The sequence below is a fragment of the Anomaloglossus baeobatrachus genome, chromosome 5 (assembly GCF_048569485.1).
Source record: "Anomaloglossus baeobatrachus isolate aAnoBae1 chromosome 5, aAnoBae1.hap1, whole genome shotgun sequence".
In the NCBI taxonomy this organism is placed as follows: Eukaryota; Metazoa; Chordata; class Amphibia; order Anura; family Aromobatidae; genus Anomaloglossus; species Anomaloglossus baeobatrachus.
The window spans coordinates 450208601-450226837 of NC_134357.1; the positions used below are offsets into that span (position 1 = coordinate 450208601).

Sequence of the window (18237 nt, forward strand, 5' to 3'; positions counted from 1 at the left end):
CCCCCCCCCTTCTTCTTTTTTTCTTTTCTTTTTTTTTTTTTTTTTTAAATCTTTACTATTTCCCTTTTTTTTCCCACTTGATTCTGGTTAAATTTTCTTATACATTTTTGATTAGATGTGTATTCTCAAGTTTAGAAGTGATCACCTACCACCAAGCTATGAGAATCTGGGCTCCCGCATAAAGGGAGTGTTGGTCAACCAAACGCAGTACTGCTCTACTCATTCTTAAAGGGACTGCCAAAGATAGGTGGAGCACTACGCTCAGTTGATCTTCGGCACTCCCATAAAAATGGAGTGGTAGTGCGGATACTCAACATCTGCTCCATTCCTACGTAGCCCCCTCATTCTCTGGACTGGACTCTCAGGAAGTTTTCCTCTATATAATGAATAGGGAATAACTATTATCTTCATAAACACTACATCATTAACCCCTTTCTGACCAGGTGAATTTTTCCATTTAACATTTGTATTTTATTTTTTTTTCTGTGGGTGGAAAAAATAATTTAGAAACTTCTTAAGAAAATAAAAAAGATAGGATAGATATCTCTGTTTGTGTGTATGTGTATATAATATATATTATATATAATGTATACATATGGGTGTGTGTGTATATATGCGTGTGTGTGTGTGTGTGTATATGTATATATGTGTGTGTGTGTGTGTGTGTGTGTGTGTGTGTGTGTGTGTGTGTATATGTGTATATATATATATATAAATATATATTTCCGCAATGGACCTCCTATGTGAGGGATTTCCTTGCATTGGCTGTTTCTTTATATGCATAGACCTTTTCATCGCTTTTAGTTTGTTTTTTAAGGAGATGCTGTGATTAAATAACCACAATTCTGTTTTTATTTTTTTTAATATTTTTTTTTTAAACTCTGGGTTAATTTTTATAAATCGATCTTTGAAAGACAATGTTTGAGACCATTTTTCTTTTGCTTATGTCGTCAAAATGACATTCTCCTATGGAACCCAGCCGTGTCTGCAGTGTATATTGCGCGCTCAGCTATTGAGGCCACACTCTTTATAACGACACCCATCGTGTGACATACATGTTAGTCATGTGTCTGAAAAGGGTTAAATATTCAGCTCCAGTGATAAATGTGATGCTTGTTAGGGATATCGATACTACAGCGGTATTATTTGGTCCTGGTATTAATTTCCATTTGAATTGGGTTTTTAGATCCAGTAGTTTTTGTGCTGATTTTTCATATTAGTTTTGACATCTTTAAACACAATTTTTAAGTACACTTGAAAATATAGGCCTGTGTATTAGTGTCACTCCAATACATCTTTCTTTCTTGCTTCTGTTTCAGGGATTTCCACGGTGCCAACTCCCTCAGCTTTGGGCTCTCTAGCCGGATCACCCGTCATCTCTGCAACCAACACCCTCGGGACGCCCGTAGCAGCCACTGCCGGAGCCCCCCAGTAGGGAATTATTGTCCTGGCGCCTGGTCAGGAGAGGGCAGCAGATCTGGGAAGAAGAACAGATCCTCGGCCCCTTGTCCTGACTTCAACACCCACCAAATGTGGAGGGTGGGGGCTGCCCAAAAGAGCAAGAAAGGCCCCTGGACGCGCCGTGTCTGAGCAGTTGCTTGTGGATTTATAGTAGTTCCGTCATTATATATAAAAAAAAAAAAAATATTATAGGCTGAATAAATTTTTTTTTTTTATTTTTTTTTTTACTTTTATGGCTCCTGGTCCACAGGTTGCCCTCATGTCTCTGGGATGTGGCTCCTGGACTTGGCCCATCATTCTGTTTCCTCAGCTGTTTCCTGGATAGTTTGTTTTTTTTTTTGTTTTTTTTTATATATATATATTTTTTTTTTTTTGTTCAGTCCCCTTTTCATCATGACCTTTGTGTCCCCCACCTGCAGAGGAAGGGGTGAGGGACTTTCTTGAATCCATACCTAACCTCCTCCCGGCTTTGCTGTGCTACAACTCCACGAATGACAGATGCCAGGTATATGGGTGGATGAATGACACCATTACACTGGCCCTGCATGGTCCTTTTGTTAAAACTAATAATAATGGCAAAAGCAAAGCCTTGACTTCTATTTTTACTTGGTCCCACATTCTTTATCGTTCCCTGTAAGAAACTGGGGTAAATCCTCAACAAAAAAGTTTATTTTGACCCGGAAGTCTTTCCAGATATCATTCCCTTTTCGATGCACAGCGGCAAAAAAATAAAATAAAGATGCAGGAGCCGGGCCAGTTTTTAGGTGGATTAATAAAAAGCCACCAGGTGGCGCACACCATAACCTATACTGATTTTCTTGAATTGTACCCCATTAATGCATGCTTGGAAAGGAGACCTCCCCCCATTTTTTCCGGCTCGTCCTGCACTCTTTCCAAAGAAAAGCTGTTCCACAGAAACGGGAATGTTCCCTGGAGAGACATGGCTGTTCACACCATTCAATTATTTCTCACATAGCCCTGGATGTCGCTCTCCTGCAGACAGTATCCTCACACGTTGTCTCGCCACATCCTAAGTAACCTCACACTTTGCCTACTTTAGGGACCTTAGTGTCAACCACTTTCTCATTACCCACCACCCCTAAGATGTCAGTGACACTCCCTCCCCTAAAAAATTTACCTCATAGCTTTCACCTACTGTGGGGACCTGTCTCTTGGGACGCCCTTTCTTTTCAGCCCCTTCTTCCTTGTTTTTCCAACAGGAATCTGTTGAAAATTTACTTTTTTTTTCTCTCCCCTCCTCCCTCTTCCTTTGCACCCATCCCTTTGCCCTGTGTCCAGCAAGAGATGTCCCTGTGACACAGACATTGCTTTTTCCTTCACATGTGACAGATCTAATGTTGGAACTATTTGGTGTAAATAAACATGGTTTTATTTATCAATATTAGATTCTGTCCGCTGTGTAAGACACTTTGGGGGGGGGTTCCGTCGCGTGGATGGGGAGGAGCAGAATCTTCCTTGTTACGTTTGATTTTGTTGTGTTTTTTTATATATATATATTTTTTCACCATCTTATTCATTCCCTCATGTCTGTTATGAGCACAGATGTAGGATGTGGCGCTGGACCACCTGTGCCCATCTACTATGAATCTTGCAGTTATATAAAAAAAAAAGTTTGTAATATATGCCTGCTGCGTAAGGCTGTTATTCTATTAGAGGTCATGGTATGGGTTTACGGCATATTGTACATACATATTGTGGCACGCAAAGGTTTTAAGCACCCCGGGTCAAAATTACTGTATTGTGAAGTTAAGCAAGTAAAAGATGAAATTATCTCTAAAAGGCATAAAGTTAAAGATGACATACATTTCCTTTTGTATTTTAGATTAAAAAAAATGTAAAAAGAAAATGGGTTGATGCAAAAGTTTGGGAATTTCTATGCTCAGATAATGTTGACCAAGGTTTCAGGCCTGTGAGGGTTAAAGCTTGTTCACTATTGTCGTTGGGAAAGGCCAGGTGATGCATATTTTACAGCTTTATCGAAACCCAGTATCCTCTCACCTTGTCAAAAAAAACCCCAGCAGCTATGGTTTCTTCTAAGCATCTGCCTAGCACTCTGAAAATAGTGGAGGCCCACAAGCAGGAAAAGGCTATAAGAAAACTGCACAGCGTTTTCAAGTTTCCCTTTCCTCAGTTCTAAATGTAATTTAAGAAATGGCAGTTACCAGGAACAGTGGAGGTCAAAGATGAGGTCTGGAAGACAAAACAAAATTCTGAGAGCTGCTTATATTATTGCTAGAGAGGCAAATTAGAACCCTGACTTAACTGCAAAAGACCTTCAAGAAGATTTGGCAGCCTCTGGAATTGGGGTACATTGGAGACAATATACAGTATATGGTGTTCATAGAGTCCTCAGAAGAAAACCTCTTCTGAATCCTTGCTATAAAATTTGGTGTCAGACGTATGCAAAAGAACTTCTAAAAAAGCCTGTTGCATTTTGGAAACCATTCATTTGACTGATGAGGTTAAAATAGAACTCTGGACACAACTAACCATTAAGCATGGGGCTGGATCAATCATGCTTTGGGGTTATGTTGCAGCCAATGGCACGGGGAACATTTCCCAGATAGAGAGAAGAATGGATTCAATGAAATTTCAACATTCTTGATGCAAACATAACACCATCTGTAAAAAAGTTGAAAAGAGGATGGCTAATACAAATGGATAATGATCCTAAACACATGTCAAATTCTACAATAGACTACCTCAAACGATGTAAGCTGAACTGGAAGACTTTTCCAAGGAAGAATGGATAAAAATCCCTCAAACAGGAATTAAGAAACTTGACTGGCTATGAAAAGCCTTTACAAACTACTATATACTAACCATGAGACAACATAAGAACCAGAAAAAGTATAAAGCCTAAGCCTAGGTTCACATTTCCATTGTTTTGCATTAGTCACTATCAGCGGCGGATTAACAACGCAATCCGTTTGGCGGATTCCGTTGTTTCCCTTAGACTTATATGAGCGGTGGATTGTGACTGATGCTGCGTTGCATCCTCCACCCGACTGATTAGCCGTGGAACAACTGACCGTCGGGCGGCAGGAACGCAGAGTGTAACGTTTTTTGAGCAGCGTAATCCTTAGGATTTCTCTGCGCATGCTCTCTCGGCAGCTGATCGCCCGGCAGCCGCCTTCTGTGAGCGATCAGCTGATCACCCGGCGGCTGGCTGCTGTGAGCCATCAGCTGATCACCCGGCGGCTGGCTGCTGTGAGCCATCAGTTGATCACCCGGCGGCTGGCTGCTGTGAGCCATCAGCTGATCGTTCTCTCTCTCTTTTATAATGGAATCAGCTTTCTCTTCCAATACTTGTCATCCGTTGTACATGCATCAGTCACAAGCGTCAAGCAACGCATGTGACTGATGCAAAACAACGGAAATGTGAACCTAGCCTAAAAGTTCAGTTTTTATTCCAAAATTACATATTATTCAAATCAGTTACACTGAGCTAAATGCTACAGAGTGCTTAGGAATGAACAGAACTGATTTGACAAATGTTGTATAATTAGTTAATGGCCTTTACTACATGTTTTAAAGGGAACCTGTCATGTCCTTTTTTGATAATAAACTGCCTCTAATGTGTTTTTAAACTATGCAATGTCCATCACTAACATGATTTTAAAAATTCCATGTATTTTTCTTTAAAAACTAACTTTATATGCTTAGGTGAATGCAGTAAATACCTTTTTATTTTTCAGTCTTTGAGGGGGGAGCATTTGTTGGGATCACTCACTGTCACTCAAGTTCAAGCATGTTTTTTTTTCTTTTCCTTAGTCCAGCCCCCAGCACTGTAGATGATTACACCATGTGTCCTTCAACATCACTTCTCTGCTGAGCTCTGCCCATTAGTCGGTTGTGATTTCAACACAGGTCCTGCAAAACCACTTCTCTGCTGGTTACCACACGTCCTTCACTATCACTTCTCTGCTGAGCTCCGGCCATTAGTCACATGACTGTGACATCAGCACAGGTCCTTCATTACTACTTCTCCAATGCTGAGCGCTGGAGCTAAACATTGGAGAAATGGTGAAGGACCTGTGCTGATGTCATTCATGTGACTGTAGTGGCTGGAGCTCAGCAGAGAAGTGATGGTGAAAGGACCTACGGACTCCTTCGTGTTATAGGTACGTCTTAAATCATTAAGGGGTGATAGCTGGATGCTGCAGTGAGCCAGCGGCGGTCCCCACACGTCTGCTGATTTGAACAGATGTGCTTCGCAGGTATGTGCACCTGTTAACCCCTAAATTGTACTGTCTAAATGTGACGGAGCGATTTAAATGGCAGACGGGGAAATTGCCTTTCTTTGTCGCTCCTAATTGGGAGACCCAGACAATTGGGTGTATAGCTACTGCCTCCGGAGGCCACACAAAGTATTACACTTAAAAGTGTAAGGCCCCTCCCCTTCTGGCTATACACCCCCCCGTGGGATCACGGGCTCCTCAGTTTTATGCTTTGTGCGAAGGAGGTCAGACATCCACGCATAGCTCCACTGTTTAATCAGCAGCAGCTGCTGACTATGTCGGATGGAAGAAAAGAGGGCCCATACGGGGGCCCCCAGCATGCTCCCTTCTCACCCCACTTGCGGTCGGCGGTGTTTGTTAAGGTTGAGGTACCCATTGCGGGTACGGAGGCTGGAGCCCACATGCTGATTCCTTCCCCATCCCCATTAGGGCTCTGGGTGAAGTGGGACTTTACCGGTCTCCGGGCACTGAGACCGTGCTCCATCCACAGCCCCTGGAGGACCTGCTGGATACGGAGCGGAGTTCCCTCAGGGACAGGACCCTGCTTCATTAAGGTACTCCGTGTCCCCGTGCTTACCGCACGCACACTGCAGCATTGCTGGGTGTGTTAGTGCGCCGGGGTAAACAGCGCTGCTACGCTTGTGCCGTTACTCACTACAGCTCTGCTGAGTGAGGAGACTTAGTACGATCGGCCGATCCGGCCGCTGGGGTCAGTGTTTACTGCGTCGCGGCTGGGATTTGTGGTGCGCCGGGGACTTCCGCGCTGGCCGTGCATATATGACGGCCGCGCTAGATTACTACAGTCCCCGGCTTTTGCGGCCTAGTTCGTATCGTTCCCGCCCCCAGACCTGCCAGTCAGGGGAAGGGCGGGACGCTGTACAGACCAGCAGCGCTAAGAGCTGGAGTCTGTTTTACATACTCCAGCCCGTACACTAGGCACAGTGGGACGCAGTTTCCCGCACTTTTGTTTGTGGCACGCCCACGGTCCGCCCCTCTTCACAGGACGCCGGCAGCCATTCCTGCCTGCACGCTGAGCTGCAGAGGGGAGGCTGGGAGACCCAGACAAGGGATTCTACGACCTCACACCCGCTTTTCAGCGGGCGGTAAGCAGCCCTCGGGCTCTCCCCCACTTGTGCCATAGTGTACTTTGTATTTTGTGCTGGCAATACTTTACACTGTACGGTCGCTGGTGATTTCTGCTATATACCCTCCTTAGTTTTCTCAAGGAGACAACAGCATGTCGTCCGCAAAAAGCAAAAGTGCCAAGGCACGGACTTTATTTGCTGCCTGTACCGCATGTGGGGCTGCTCTACCGGCAGGTTCCACTGACCCCCATTGTGTGCAGTGCTCGGCCCCTGTGGCAATTGCTCAGCCGGGGCCTCTGCTAGAGGTGACCCAGGGAGAACCACCTGTGAATGCTGTCCAGGTGACAGGGACGGAGTTTGCAGCTTTTGCTGACAGATTGTCTATGACTATGTCTAAAATTCTTGAAACATTGCAGTCTAGACCAGTAACTCAGACCATGGGCACTGTTGATTCATTGCCCCCTGGTCCCCCTCAGCTGGAACACTTCCTAGCTCCGGGGGTGTCACATGCACCCCAGGGTGACGGCTCTGACTCGGACGACAGTCCCAGACAACCTAAGCGGGCTCGCTATGAGCGACCCTCAACTTCATCACACTGGTCAGGGTCCCAGCGGGACAACTCTCTGTGTGATGAGGCGGATGTAACTGATCAGGATTCTGATACTGGGGCCGCTCTCAATCTAGATACCCCGGATGGTGACGCCATAGTGAATGATCTTATAGCGTCCATCAATAAGATGTTAGATATTCTCCACCAGCTCCTCCTGCGGAGGAGGCAGCTTCACAGCAGGAGAAATTCCATTTCAGGTATCCCAAGCGTAAATTAAGCACTTTTCTGTACCACTCTGACTTTAGAGACGCAATCCAGAAACACCACGCTTATCCAGATAAGCGTTTCTCCAAACGGCTTAAAGATACGCGCTATCCTTTTCCCCCTGACGTGGTCAAGGGCTGGACACAGTGTCCCAAGGTGGACCCTCCAATCTCCAGGCTTGCAGCCAGATCCCTAGTTGCAGTGGAAGATGGGGCGGCACTTAAAGATGCCACTGACAGACAGATGGAGCTCTGGTTAAAATCCATCTATGAAGCTATTGGAGCGTCGTTGGCGCCAGCATTCGCAGCCGTATGGGCACTCCAAGCTATTTCAGCTGGCCTTACACAGGTCGACACGGTCACACGTACATCTGCTCCGCAGGTGGCACCATTGACCTCTCAAATGTCTGCATTCGCGTCTTACGCGATTAATGCTGTCCTAGACTCTACGAGCCGTACGGCGGTGGCGTCAGCCAACTCCGTGGTTTTACGCAGAGCCTTGTGGTTGAGAGAATGGAAGGCAGATTCTTCTTCCAAGAAGTGCTTAACCAGTTTGCCTTTTTCTCGTGACCGATTGTTTGGTGAGCGTTTGGATGAAATCATTAAACACTCCAAGGGTAAGGATTCATCCTTACCGCAACCCAGACAAAACAAACCCCAACAGAGGAGGGGACAGTCTGGTTTTCGGTCCTTTCGAGGCTCAGGCAGGTCCCAATTCTACTCGTCCAAAAGGACTCAAAAGGATCAGAGGAGCTCAGATTCTTGGCGGACTCAATCACGCCCAAAAAAGCCAGCCGGAAGAACCGTTACCAAGACGGCTTCCTCATGACTTTCAGTCTCCTCTCTCCGCATCCTCGGTCGGTGGCAGGCTCTCCCGCTTTGGCGACATTTGGCTGTCACAGGTCAAAGACCGTTGGGTGAGAGACATTCTGTCTCACGGGTACAGGATAGAGTTCAGCTCTCGTCCTCCAACTCGTTTCTTCAGAACTTCTCCACCGCCTGACCGAGCCGATGCTCTGCTGCAAGCGGTGTCCGCTCTAAAGGCGGAAGGAGTGGTGACTTCCGTTCCTCTTCAGGAACAAGGCCACGGTTTTTACTCCAATTTGTTTGTGGTGCCAAAGAAAGACGGGTCGTTCCGTCCCGTCCTGGATCTAAAGCTGCTCAACAAACACGTAAAAACCAGGAGGTTCCGGATGGAATCTCTCCGCTCCGTTATCGCCTCAATGTCTCAAGGAGATTTCCTAGCATCAATAGACATCAAGGATGCTTATCTCCACGTGCCGATTGCGCCAGAGCATCAGCGTTTTCTACCCTTCGTTATAGAAAGCGAACACCTGCAGTTCGTAGCCCTACCTTTCGGGCTGGCGACAGCCCCTCGGGTCTTCACCAAGGTCATGGCAGCAGTAGTAGCAGTCCTGCACTCGCAAGGTCACTCTGTGATCCCGTATTTAGACGATCTACTTATCAAGGCACCCTCTCAAGAGGCATGCCAACACAGCCTGAACGTGGCACTGAAGACTCCAGAGTTTCGGGTGGATCATCAACTTTTCAAAGTCAAATCTAACCCCGACCCAATCACTAATATATCTTGGCATGGAGTTTCATACTCTCTCAGCGATAGTGAAACTTCCACTGGACAAACAGTGCTCGCTACAGACAGGGGTGCAATCTCTCCTGCAGGGCCAGTCGCACCCCTTGAGGCGCCTCATGCACTTCCTAGGGAAGATGGTAGCAGCAATGGAAGCAGTTCCTTTTGCGCAGTTTCATCTGCGTCCATTACAATGGGACATTCTCCGCCAATGGGACGGGAAGTCGACGTCCCTCGACAGGGAGGTCTCCCTCTCTCAGGCAGCCAAGGAATCTCTCCGGTGGTGGCTTCTTCCCACCTCATTGTCAAAAGGAAAGTCGTTCCTACCCCCATCCTGGGCGGTGGTCACGACAGATGCGAGTCTATCAGGGTGGGGAGCAGTGTTTCTCCACCACAGGGCTCAAGGTACGTGGACTCGGAAAGAGTCCACCCTTCAGATCAATGTTCTGGAAATCAGAGCAGTCTATCTTGCCCTACAAGCCTTCCAACAGTGGCTGGAAGGCAAGCAGATCCGAATTCAGTCGGACAACTCCACAGCGGTGGCATACATCAACCACCAAGGGGGAACACGCAGTCGGCAAGCCTTCCAGGAAGTCCGGCGGATTCTGACGTGGGTGGAAGACACGGCATCCACCATATCCGCAGTTCACATCCCAGGCGTAGAAAACTGGGAAGCAGACTTTCTCAGTCGCCAGGGCATAGACGCAGGGGAATGGTCCCTTCACCCGGACGTGTTTCAAGAGATCTGTCGCCGCTGGGGGATGCCGGACGTCGACCTGATGGCGTCACGGCACAACAACAAACTCCCGGTTTTCATGGCACGGTCTCACGATCACCGAGCTCTGGCGGCAGACGCCTTAGTTCAAGATTGGTCGCAGTTCCGGCTACCGTATGTGTTCCCACCTCTGGCATTGTTGCCCAGAGTGCTCCGCAAAATCAGGTCCGACTGCCGCCGCGCCATTCTCGTCGCTCCAGACTGGCCAAGGAGGTCGTGGTACCCGGATCTGTGGCACCTCACGGTAGGCCATCCGTGGGCACTACCAGACCGTCCAGACTTGCTGTCTCAAGGGCCATTTTTCCATCTGAATTCTGCGGCCCTGAACCTGACTGTGTGGCCATTGAGTCCTGGATCCTAGCGGCCTCAGGTTTATCTCATGAAGTGGTTGCCACCATGAGACAGGCTAGGAAGCCATCCTCCGCCAAGATCTACCACAGGACGTGGAGGATATTCCTATCTTGGTGCTCTGCTCAGGGAGTTTCTCCCTGGCCTTTTGCATTGCCTACTTTTCTTTCCTTCCTGCAGTCTGGGTTGGAAAAAGGTTTGTCGCTTGGCTCCCTTAAAGGTCAAGTCTCCGCGCTATCCGTATTTTTTCAGAAACGCCTGGCGCGACTTCCTCAGGTACGCACGTTCCTGCAAGGGGTTTGTCATATCGTCCCCCCTTACAAGCGGCCGTTGGAGTCCTGGGACCTGAACAAGGTTCTAATTGCTCTCCAGAAGCCGCCTTTCAAGCCTATGAAGGAGGTTTCCCTTTCTCGTCTTTCACAGAAAGTGGCCTTTCTAGTGGCGGTCACGTCTCTTCGGAGAGTGTCCGAGCTGGCGGCGTTATCATGCAGATCTCCATTCCTGGTGTTTCACCAGGACAAGGTAGTTCTGCGTCCAATTCCAGAATTTCTTCCCAAGGTGGTATCTTCCTTTCATCTCAATCAGGATATTACTTTACCGTCTTTGTGTCCGCATCCAGTTCACCAATTTGAAAAGGGTTTGCATTTATTGGATCTGGTGAGAGCACTCAGGATCTACATTTCCCGCACGGCGTATCTGCGCCGCGCGGATGCACTCTTTGTCCTTGTCGCTGGTCAGCGTAAAGGGTCGCAAGCTTCCAAATCCAACCTTGCGCGGTGGATCAAGGAACCAATTCTTCACACCTACCGTTCTGCTGGGCTTCCGATTCCATCAGGACTGAAGGCCCATTCTACCAGAGCCGTGGGTGCGTCCTGGGCATTACGGCACCAGGCTACGGCTCAGCAGGTGTGCCAGGCGGCTACCTGGTCGAGTCTGCACACTTTTACCAAGCATTATCAGGTGCATACCTACGCTTCGGCGGATGCCGGCCTAGGTAGACAAGTCCTTCAGGCGGCGGTGGCTCACCTGTAGGAAAGGGCTGTTTGACGGCCCTATCACGAGGTATTCTTTTACCCACCAAGGACTGCTTTTGGACGTCCCAATTGTCTGGGTCTCCCAGTTAGGAGCGACAAAGAAGGGAATTTTGTTTACTTACCGTAAATTCCTTTTCTTCTAGCTCCAATTGGGAGACCCAGCACCCGCCCTGTTTTCTTAGGAAGTTTGTTTCTTTCGGGTGCACATGTTGTTCATGTTGAACAGTTCAGTTCTCCGAGGCTGTTTCTCGGGTTGAATTTGTATTAAAACAGTTATTGGCTTTCCTCCTTCTTGCTTTTGCACTAAAACTGAGGAGCCCGTGATCCCACGGGGGGGTGTATAGCCAGAAGGGGAGGGGCCTTACACTTTTAAGTGTAATACTTTGTGTGGCCTCCGGAGCCAGTAGCTATACACCCAATTGTCTGGGTCTCCCAATTGGAGCTAGAAGAAAAGGAATTTACGGTAAGTAAACAAAATTCCCTTCTTTCCTGCCATCAGAGGCCCCATGACTTGATCCCAAGGAGTCGATGGTTGCCATGGTGATGTGAGGACTCTTGTCGATATCATGGCGTAGTTCCTGTTACAGCCGACGGGGCACCGGCTGTAATAATGCAGCATTTCTGCTGCTCAGAGCAGTGCTGCTCTGATCAACAGAAATGAAAGTGTGATCAGACTGCTGATTCTTATAACCTCCTAGGGGAACTAGTAAAATTAAAAGTTTTAAATAAAAAAAAAAACCTAAAAGTTAAAATCACCCCCCATTTGCCCCATTGAAAATTAAGGAGCTAAAATAAAAATACATATTTGGTATTGCAAAGTACAGAAATGCCTGATCTATCAAAATATATAATCAATCTGATCAGTAAAAAGTGTAGCAGCAAAAAAAAAATTCAAAGTTACACTTTTTTTGGTTGTCGCAAATTTCCCGAAAAATAACGCTATGGGTTGTGGAAAATGGTGCAAAAGGTGCTCCACTGTTTTGGACAAACTGTCTACGGATTCGTACTGACCTGAGGCATTGCACTGACATATCAGTTTTACCATATAGTGAACACTGAATAAAATACCCCCAAACAATTGTGCAAACTTTTGTTTTTGCAATTTTTGTGCAGTTGGAAAAAAAAATTGTCGTTTTCCAGTACACTATATGGTAAAACTTCTGGTTTCATTTAAAAGTACAACTCTTCTCACAAAAAAACAAGCCCTCATATGGCAAGATTGCTGGAAAAATAAAAAAAGTTACGGCTCTTGGAAGAATGGGGGCAAAAAGGGAAAATTGCCTAAGCGGGGGTGAATCATGCCTGAACTGACTGTGACTGATCCAAGCAAAAGCTCCATCCTATGACTGAAACCTAAAAGGTATTTACTGCAGTCACCTAAGTGTGGCACCCTATGGTTAAGTAGCCACAGTAACGTCTGGTAAGTGCAGGAAGGGATTTCCACATTGGGAGAATTCACATACAACACTTTCCAGCTCAGACCTATAGGGGGAGCTCGACTAACTGACGTCAGGCGTATTGGCTGAGGTCAGTTGAGATCTCCTATAAGAAATGCTGAAGGCGGGGCAAGAGAGTCAGTTGAGCGGAGATGAGTACGGGACATGTCCGAGGAAGAAACCTGGTAAATGGTGCTGCGTTAGACTGCTTTCACACTTGCGTTGTTTTGCATCAGTTGCAATCCGTTGCCTTGAGGAATTACAGTATCCTGCAAAATATTTTGCGGGATTCCGTTTTTCCCCCATAGACTTGTATGGACGATAGATTGCGACCGATGGCCTTGTGTTGCATCCGCCGCCTGACGGATCAGTCGTGTAACGACTGACCGTCAGGCGGCATGAACGCTCAGCATGTAGCGTTTTTTGAGCTGTGTAATACTTTTTTTTTTCTTCACTGCGCATGCTCAGCTCTTATGTTTAATCACTGAAATCAATGTTTCTGTAGCCGAACAATCAGCTGATCGTTCACGATAGCCGGTAAAACCGTAAAAAAAAAAAAGCATATCGTTTTCCAGCATCAGTCACATCATTTGTGCCACTTTCTGCAACGCATCCGTTGCATCCGTCACAGAACTGATTGTGACAGGTGCAAAACAACGCAAGTGTGAAAGTAGCCTTAGACAAATACTACCAAATACTACAGGAAAGCTTAGCGAGTGTGAGAGCCAGAGCGAGGGTCGGAGGTGAGGCGAGACAGAAAGGGGGAGGAGTTCACCCCAGAAAAAGCAACCCGCACATCTGAGTCCAAATCTGGGTTCATTCAGGCCCAGCAGAAAAGACCGGAGAGCGAAGGGGACTTCAGTCTCTTGGCGCAGGAACACTTGTAGCACCGCCATTAATTGAGCTAGCGACCGCAGCGGAGTTAGTGGTACCAGGAGAACGGTTCTCATCGCCTGCTATACAAGTGAGAGATAAAGGAGAGGTCAGGGCCAGGTTTTAGACAGCCCAGGACTTAAGCAAACACACAATAACAAGGAGGCCTCATAACTCACAAATGTGGAAATTCTAACTGCCACCTGACCACCTAGACTGTACCCTGGACTTAACCCTGTTAACAACATCAGTAAAGGTACAGAAAGAAAGACCCGGTGTGTGTGACAGTTGTTATCAAAGGTCCTGCTCTCACTATGGACTTTGTTTGCCTGAACATGGGGAGCCACATCTCAGTGGCCTTGAAGAGACCGGTATTTAGGCTATGTGCGCACGTTGCGTACAGTCACTGCAGAAATTTCTGCAGCGATCTGAAGAGCACACGTTCGCTTCAAATCGCTGCAAAAAATGTCCGTAGTGAAAAAAAAAAAGCCGATTCCATGCGCTCTGCCTGCAGCTCCTGCCATAGACAGAGCAAGGGCTGCAGGCAAAGCGCATGGAAGAAGTGACATGTCACTTCTTAGAACGCGCGCTTCGGGCAGCAGCCGAAGCGCTGCGCTCTAAGACGCCACGTGCGCACGGCTCCTGCATAATCTTCATAGATTATGCAGGGGACGCAGGACGCATGCAGTTACGCTGCGCTACAAAGCGCAGTGTAACTACATGTAATTACGCAACGTGCGCACATAGCCTAAGACTTGTGTGGTAAGCTGCTCCCTGTGTGCAAAATCATGATCCTTCTCAAGGGCCCCGGGGACATCGCTCCATCTACGGGGAGCGTAACAAACTAGCTGCTTCATAATCACCTGGAGGTCTGCAAGCAGCGCAGATAATTTTACCGGAAACTAGGTGGCGTCACAAGACACTTTTATTTTTTACTATTTTTTTTTTATCAGACTTCTTTTAACTACCACCAAGGACTGGGCACAGCCACCTGTGACAATCCCCTAAGAACTAAGCCTGGGACCGGGTACCCTACGGCTTTAGGCCAGGCATAAGCATGTAAAGTCTGTTTTTAAGATAAATACATGGATCATTTTTATTAGAGATATATAGATATATATCTAATAAAAATATATAATCTATATCTAACACAAGAGGTTCCCTTTAATATAGGTAGGGTGCCCAAAATTTTGCATCTACCCATTTTCCTATTTTGTTAACTTACAAAGGTACAAGATAAGAAAAAAAAAAAAACTAGCCTACATTACAAAGGAAATGTGTCATCCTTTAACTTTTCATGCCTTTTAGAGATCTTTTCACTGTTCACAATAACAGTAATTTTGACCAGCAGTGCCCAAACTTTTGCATGCTACTGTATGTTTTAGGCTGGGGTTCACATTGCTTCAGTGGCTGTCAGAGCTTATATGCAAATGGGGCCATTGACTTGAATGAAGCAGGTGCAGGCGCTTGTCTGTTTTTGTACCTTCAAAAAGGCAGACTGTGCTGAAAATGAGGTCAAACTTTTGTGTCGTCCTAATAAAGGTAGACGCTGCCAAAGTGAGGTCAGAGTATGAAGTGACTTATTCTGCATCATTAAAGTCAATATCAATTGAGGGTTGCGCCTCAATGTTTTTGGGCCTCACTGAAAGATGTGAATATAGCCTTATGCTTTATGTGAGAGGGGTGGGGGGAATGTATATATTGATAATTTTACCTTAGTTCAGAGAGAAGATTCATTCTACTTTCTGTAGGTCTTGGGCCTGTCATACCGCTGGAATTTGGTTTGTGGTCATGTGAAGTGTCAATCTTTAAAGCCATAATACACAAAATAAAATGCCATCTGACTGAGGATGGAGCTAAAATTATACAATTTCCACCCCAGCGTTAACATAATTAAATGCAATGAAACCTCAGTCTACCCCCCAAAATTGCATTGAAAAGTGGTCCACTAGAAGGCTCTTTGTGTCTTATAAGGCTTCTGTTGACCCTAAGAACAGCTGCCTCATTTCCTTTATCTACTGGATCGTTTTTGGTTAAAGTACTCCTTTTAAAAGGAATTTAGCAGGTTCTTGTTATGTAACCTTAGAGCAGCAGGAGGTAGGGGCTGAGACACTGATTTCAGGGATGTTTCTTCTTAGGTTGTGTGCTGTTGTTTCTATACCATGCGTATTTTATCAGCGAATGATGACCACTGCCCAGACTTTGTTCCATGTAAGACCTGGTCCAAACTTGCTCCCAGCACTGATTAGTAGCTCATTGTCAATATACACAAAAAGCTGTGGTGCGGTTGTCGTTAGCTTTCTGAGCTTTGCTACATATAAAAATTCAAAACTGAACGAAGTGATACATCCCTGAAATCGGGGTTTTTTTTTAATCTTACATTATGCTGTTCAGGTAAGGTAGCAAAAGCCTGGTGACAGATTACCTTTAGGCCTAAAAACTACTGCCTGCATAGTAATAAAGGTGGCCTTTGGAACTGTGCTAAGGTTTATATCTGTAAACTACAAGAAGAAAAATTATTCTTTGTTGGAGAACACTTAAGCCGACAAGTATACGTGGTTTTGTAGAAGATTTGCAACTAAAAATCCTCCCCTAAAATTACAATTTATATTAAAATTCAAAATAAGACGAAAAAGATCAGTACTGGATTATAGTATTTACAACCTGTGTCTAAAGCAGCCAAAACATACCTCGTGAGACCCAAATGGAAGGTAAGAAAGAACAATTAGATACGGTACATATATAATGATAAACAGTCATGGCCGAAAGTGTTGTAACCCTTGAAATTGTTCCACAAAATAATTGCAATTATCCATGTTACTCCTTTGTGTGTTGAATAACATAAAAGTTCTATTGGACATCATTTTACAGAAAACTCCAAAAATGTGCAGAACTAAATTTTGGGTAAACAACTTTGTTTCAAGCGTGTGATGCTCATTCAAACTCACCTGTGGCAAGCAACGTGTGGGCAATATGAAAATCACACATGAAACCAGATACAAAGTGGAGAAATTCACTCAATCTTTGCATCTGTGTGCCACACGAAGCATGGAGAACTGAAAGATGAGATGAAAACGGAAGACTTGAGAACCAAAATTGTTGAAAAATGTCAGCAATCTCAAGGTTACAGATACATCTCCAGAGCTCCTGATGTACTTTTCTTCACGGTGTACAACATAATTAAGAAGTTTACAACCCATGGTACTGTAGCTAATCTCCCTGACCATGGATTGCAAAGAGATATTGATGAACGGTTGCAACGCAAGATAATTTGGAAGGTGGAGAAGCAGCCCCAATCAAATTCCGAAGAATTCAAACTGTCCTGCGGGATCAGGGTGCATCAATGTCAGTGCTAACTATCAGTCCATATTTGAATGAAATGAAACGTTATAGCAGCAGGCCAAGGAGGACTCCACTGCTGACACTGACAAAAAAAAGCTATACTGCAGTTTGTCAAAATGTACAGGAGTAACCAAAATCCTTCTGGGAAAGAAGATGAGACCAAGATAGTGCTTTTTGGTAAAGCACATCATTCTACTGTTTACTGAAAACTTAACAAGGCCTACAATGAAAAGAACACCGTACCTACAGTCAGGTGGTGGAGGTTCAAAAATGGTTTTGGTTGTTTTGCTGTCCCTGGCACTGTGTACCTTGATTTTGAAATCTGAAGAATACCAAAAGATTTTGGGTCACAATATACTGCCCAGTGTAAGAAAGCTGGGGCATCCTAGGTCATGTGTCTTCCAGCAGGACAATGACCCCAAACAAACTCCAAGAAGCCCCCAGAATTTGATGGAAACAGGACTGGAGAGTAGAGTTGAGCAAGCCATAAGTTTGGTGTTCGTGCCAAACACAGACTTAACCAAAAAAAAAAAAAAGTTTGGATTTGGAGTTTAGGTTCTTTTCGTATGAAAACCACTCACGTGAACATCACTGCACTGGTACGCTCGGTGCTCAGCCCAGTGCGAGCCGCTTGCAGTATTTGAACAGCTCTCACTGGGGGTAAAAACAGCGTGATTGGATGTAGTGTGCACAAAATAAAAGGGAAAACCCCACCACTGGAAATTTACTGTTTATGGCTGCTTGTGGGCGGAGACCCAACGTGTCCAATTAGTAACTTCCATTAGCGCTCAAATCCAAACTGTAGATAAAGTCTGTCTGAACCGTACTTACACAGGTTCGCTCATCTGAGTTCTGAAGTGGCAGCAATGAGTCCGGATCTTAATCCCATTGATAACCTATGGAGAGATCTTAAAATTACTGTTGGGAGAAAGCGCCCTTCAAATATGAGAAACCTGGACCAGTTTCGCAAAAGAGTGATCCAAAATTCCAGCTGAGGATCTAAGAAGCTTGTTGATGGTTATAGGAATTGAGTTGCAGTTATTAATAATAATAAATTTCTATAGCGCCAACATATTCCGCAGCACTTTACAATTCAGGAGGATCATATACAAACAAGTAAGTGTTATAGAAAATACAATAATTAGAGGGGAAAAAAAAAACCAACCCTGCTCGTGAGAGCTTACAATCTACAATGAGATGGGCGGACAAGGTACAAGTGC

At 45.6% G+C, this 18237-nt stretch overlaps 1 protein-coding gene across 4 annotated transcripts in view; it reads left to right on the top strand.

The window, feature by feature from the left end:
- CSNK2A1 (casein kinase 2 alpha 1) overlaps positions 1 to 2861 on the top strand; it is a 107667-nt gene extending 104806 nt beyond the window's left edge. For all 4 annotated transcript variants that reach the window (XM_075350522.1, XM_075350525.1, XM_075350524.1 and 1 more), the window contains exon 13: positions 1320 to 2861. In XM_075350522.1, coding sequence (XP_075206637.1) covers positions 1320 to 1435 — 116 coding nt within the window. In that variant the 3' untranslated portion in view covers positions 1436 to 2861. The remainder of the gene's footprint in view (positions 1 to 1319) is intronic.
- The last annotated feature ends 15376 nt before the right edge of the window (positions 2862 to 18237 follow it).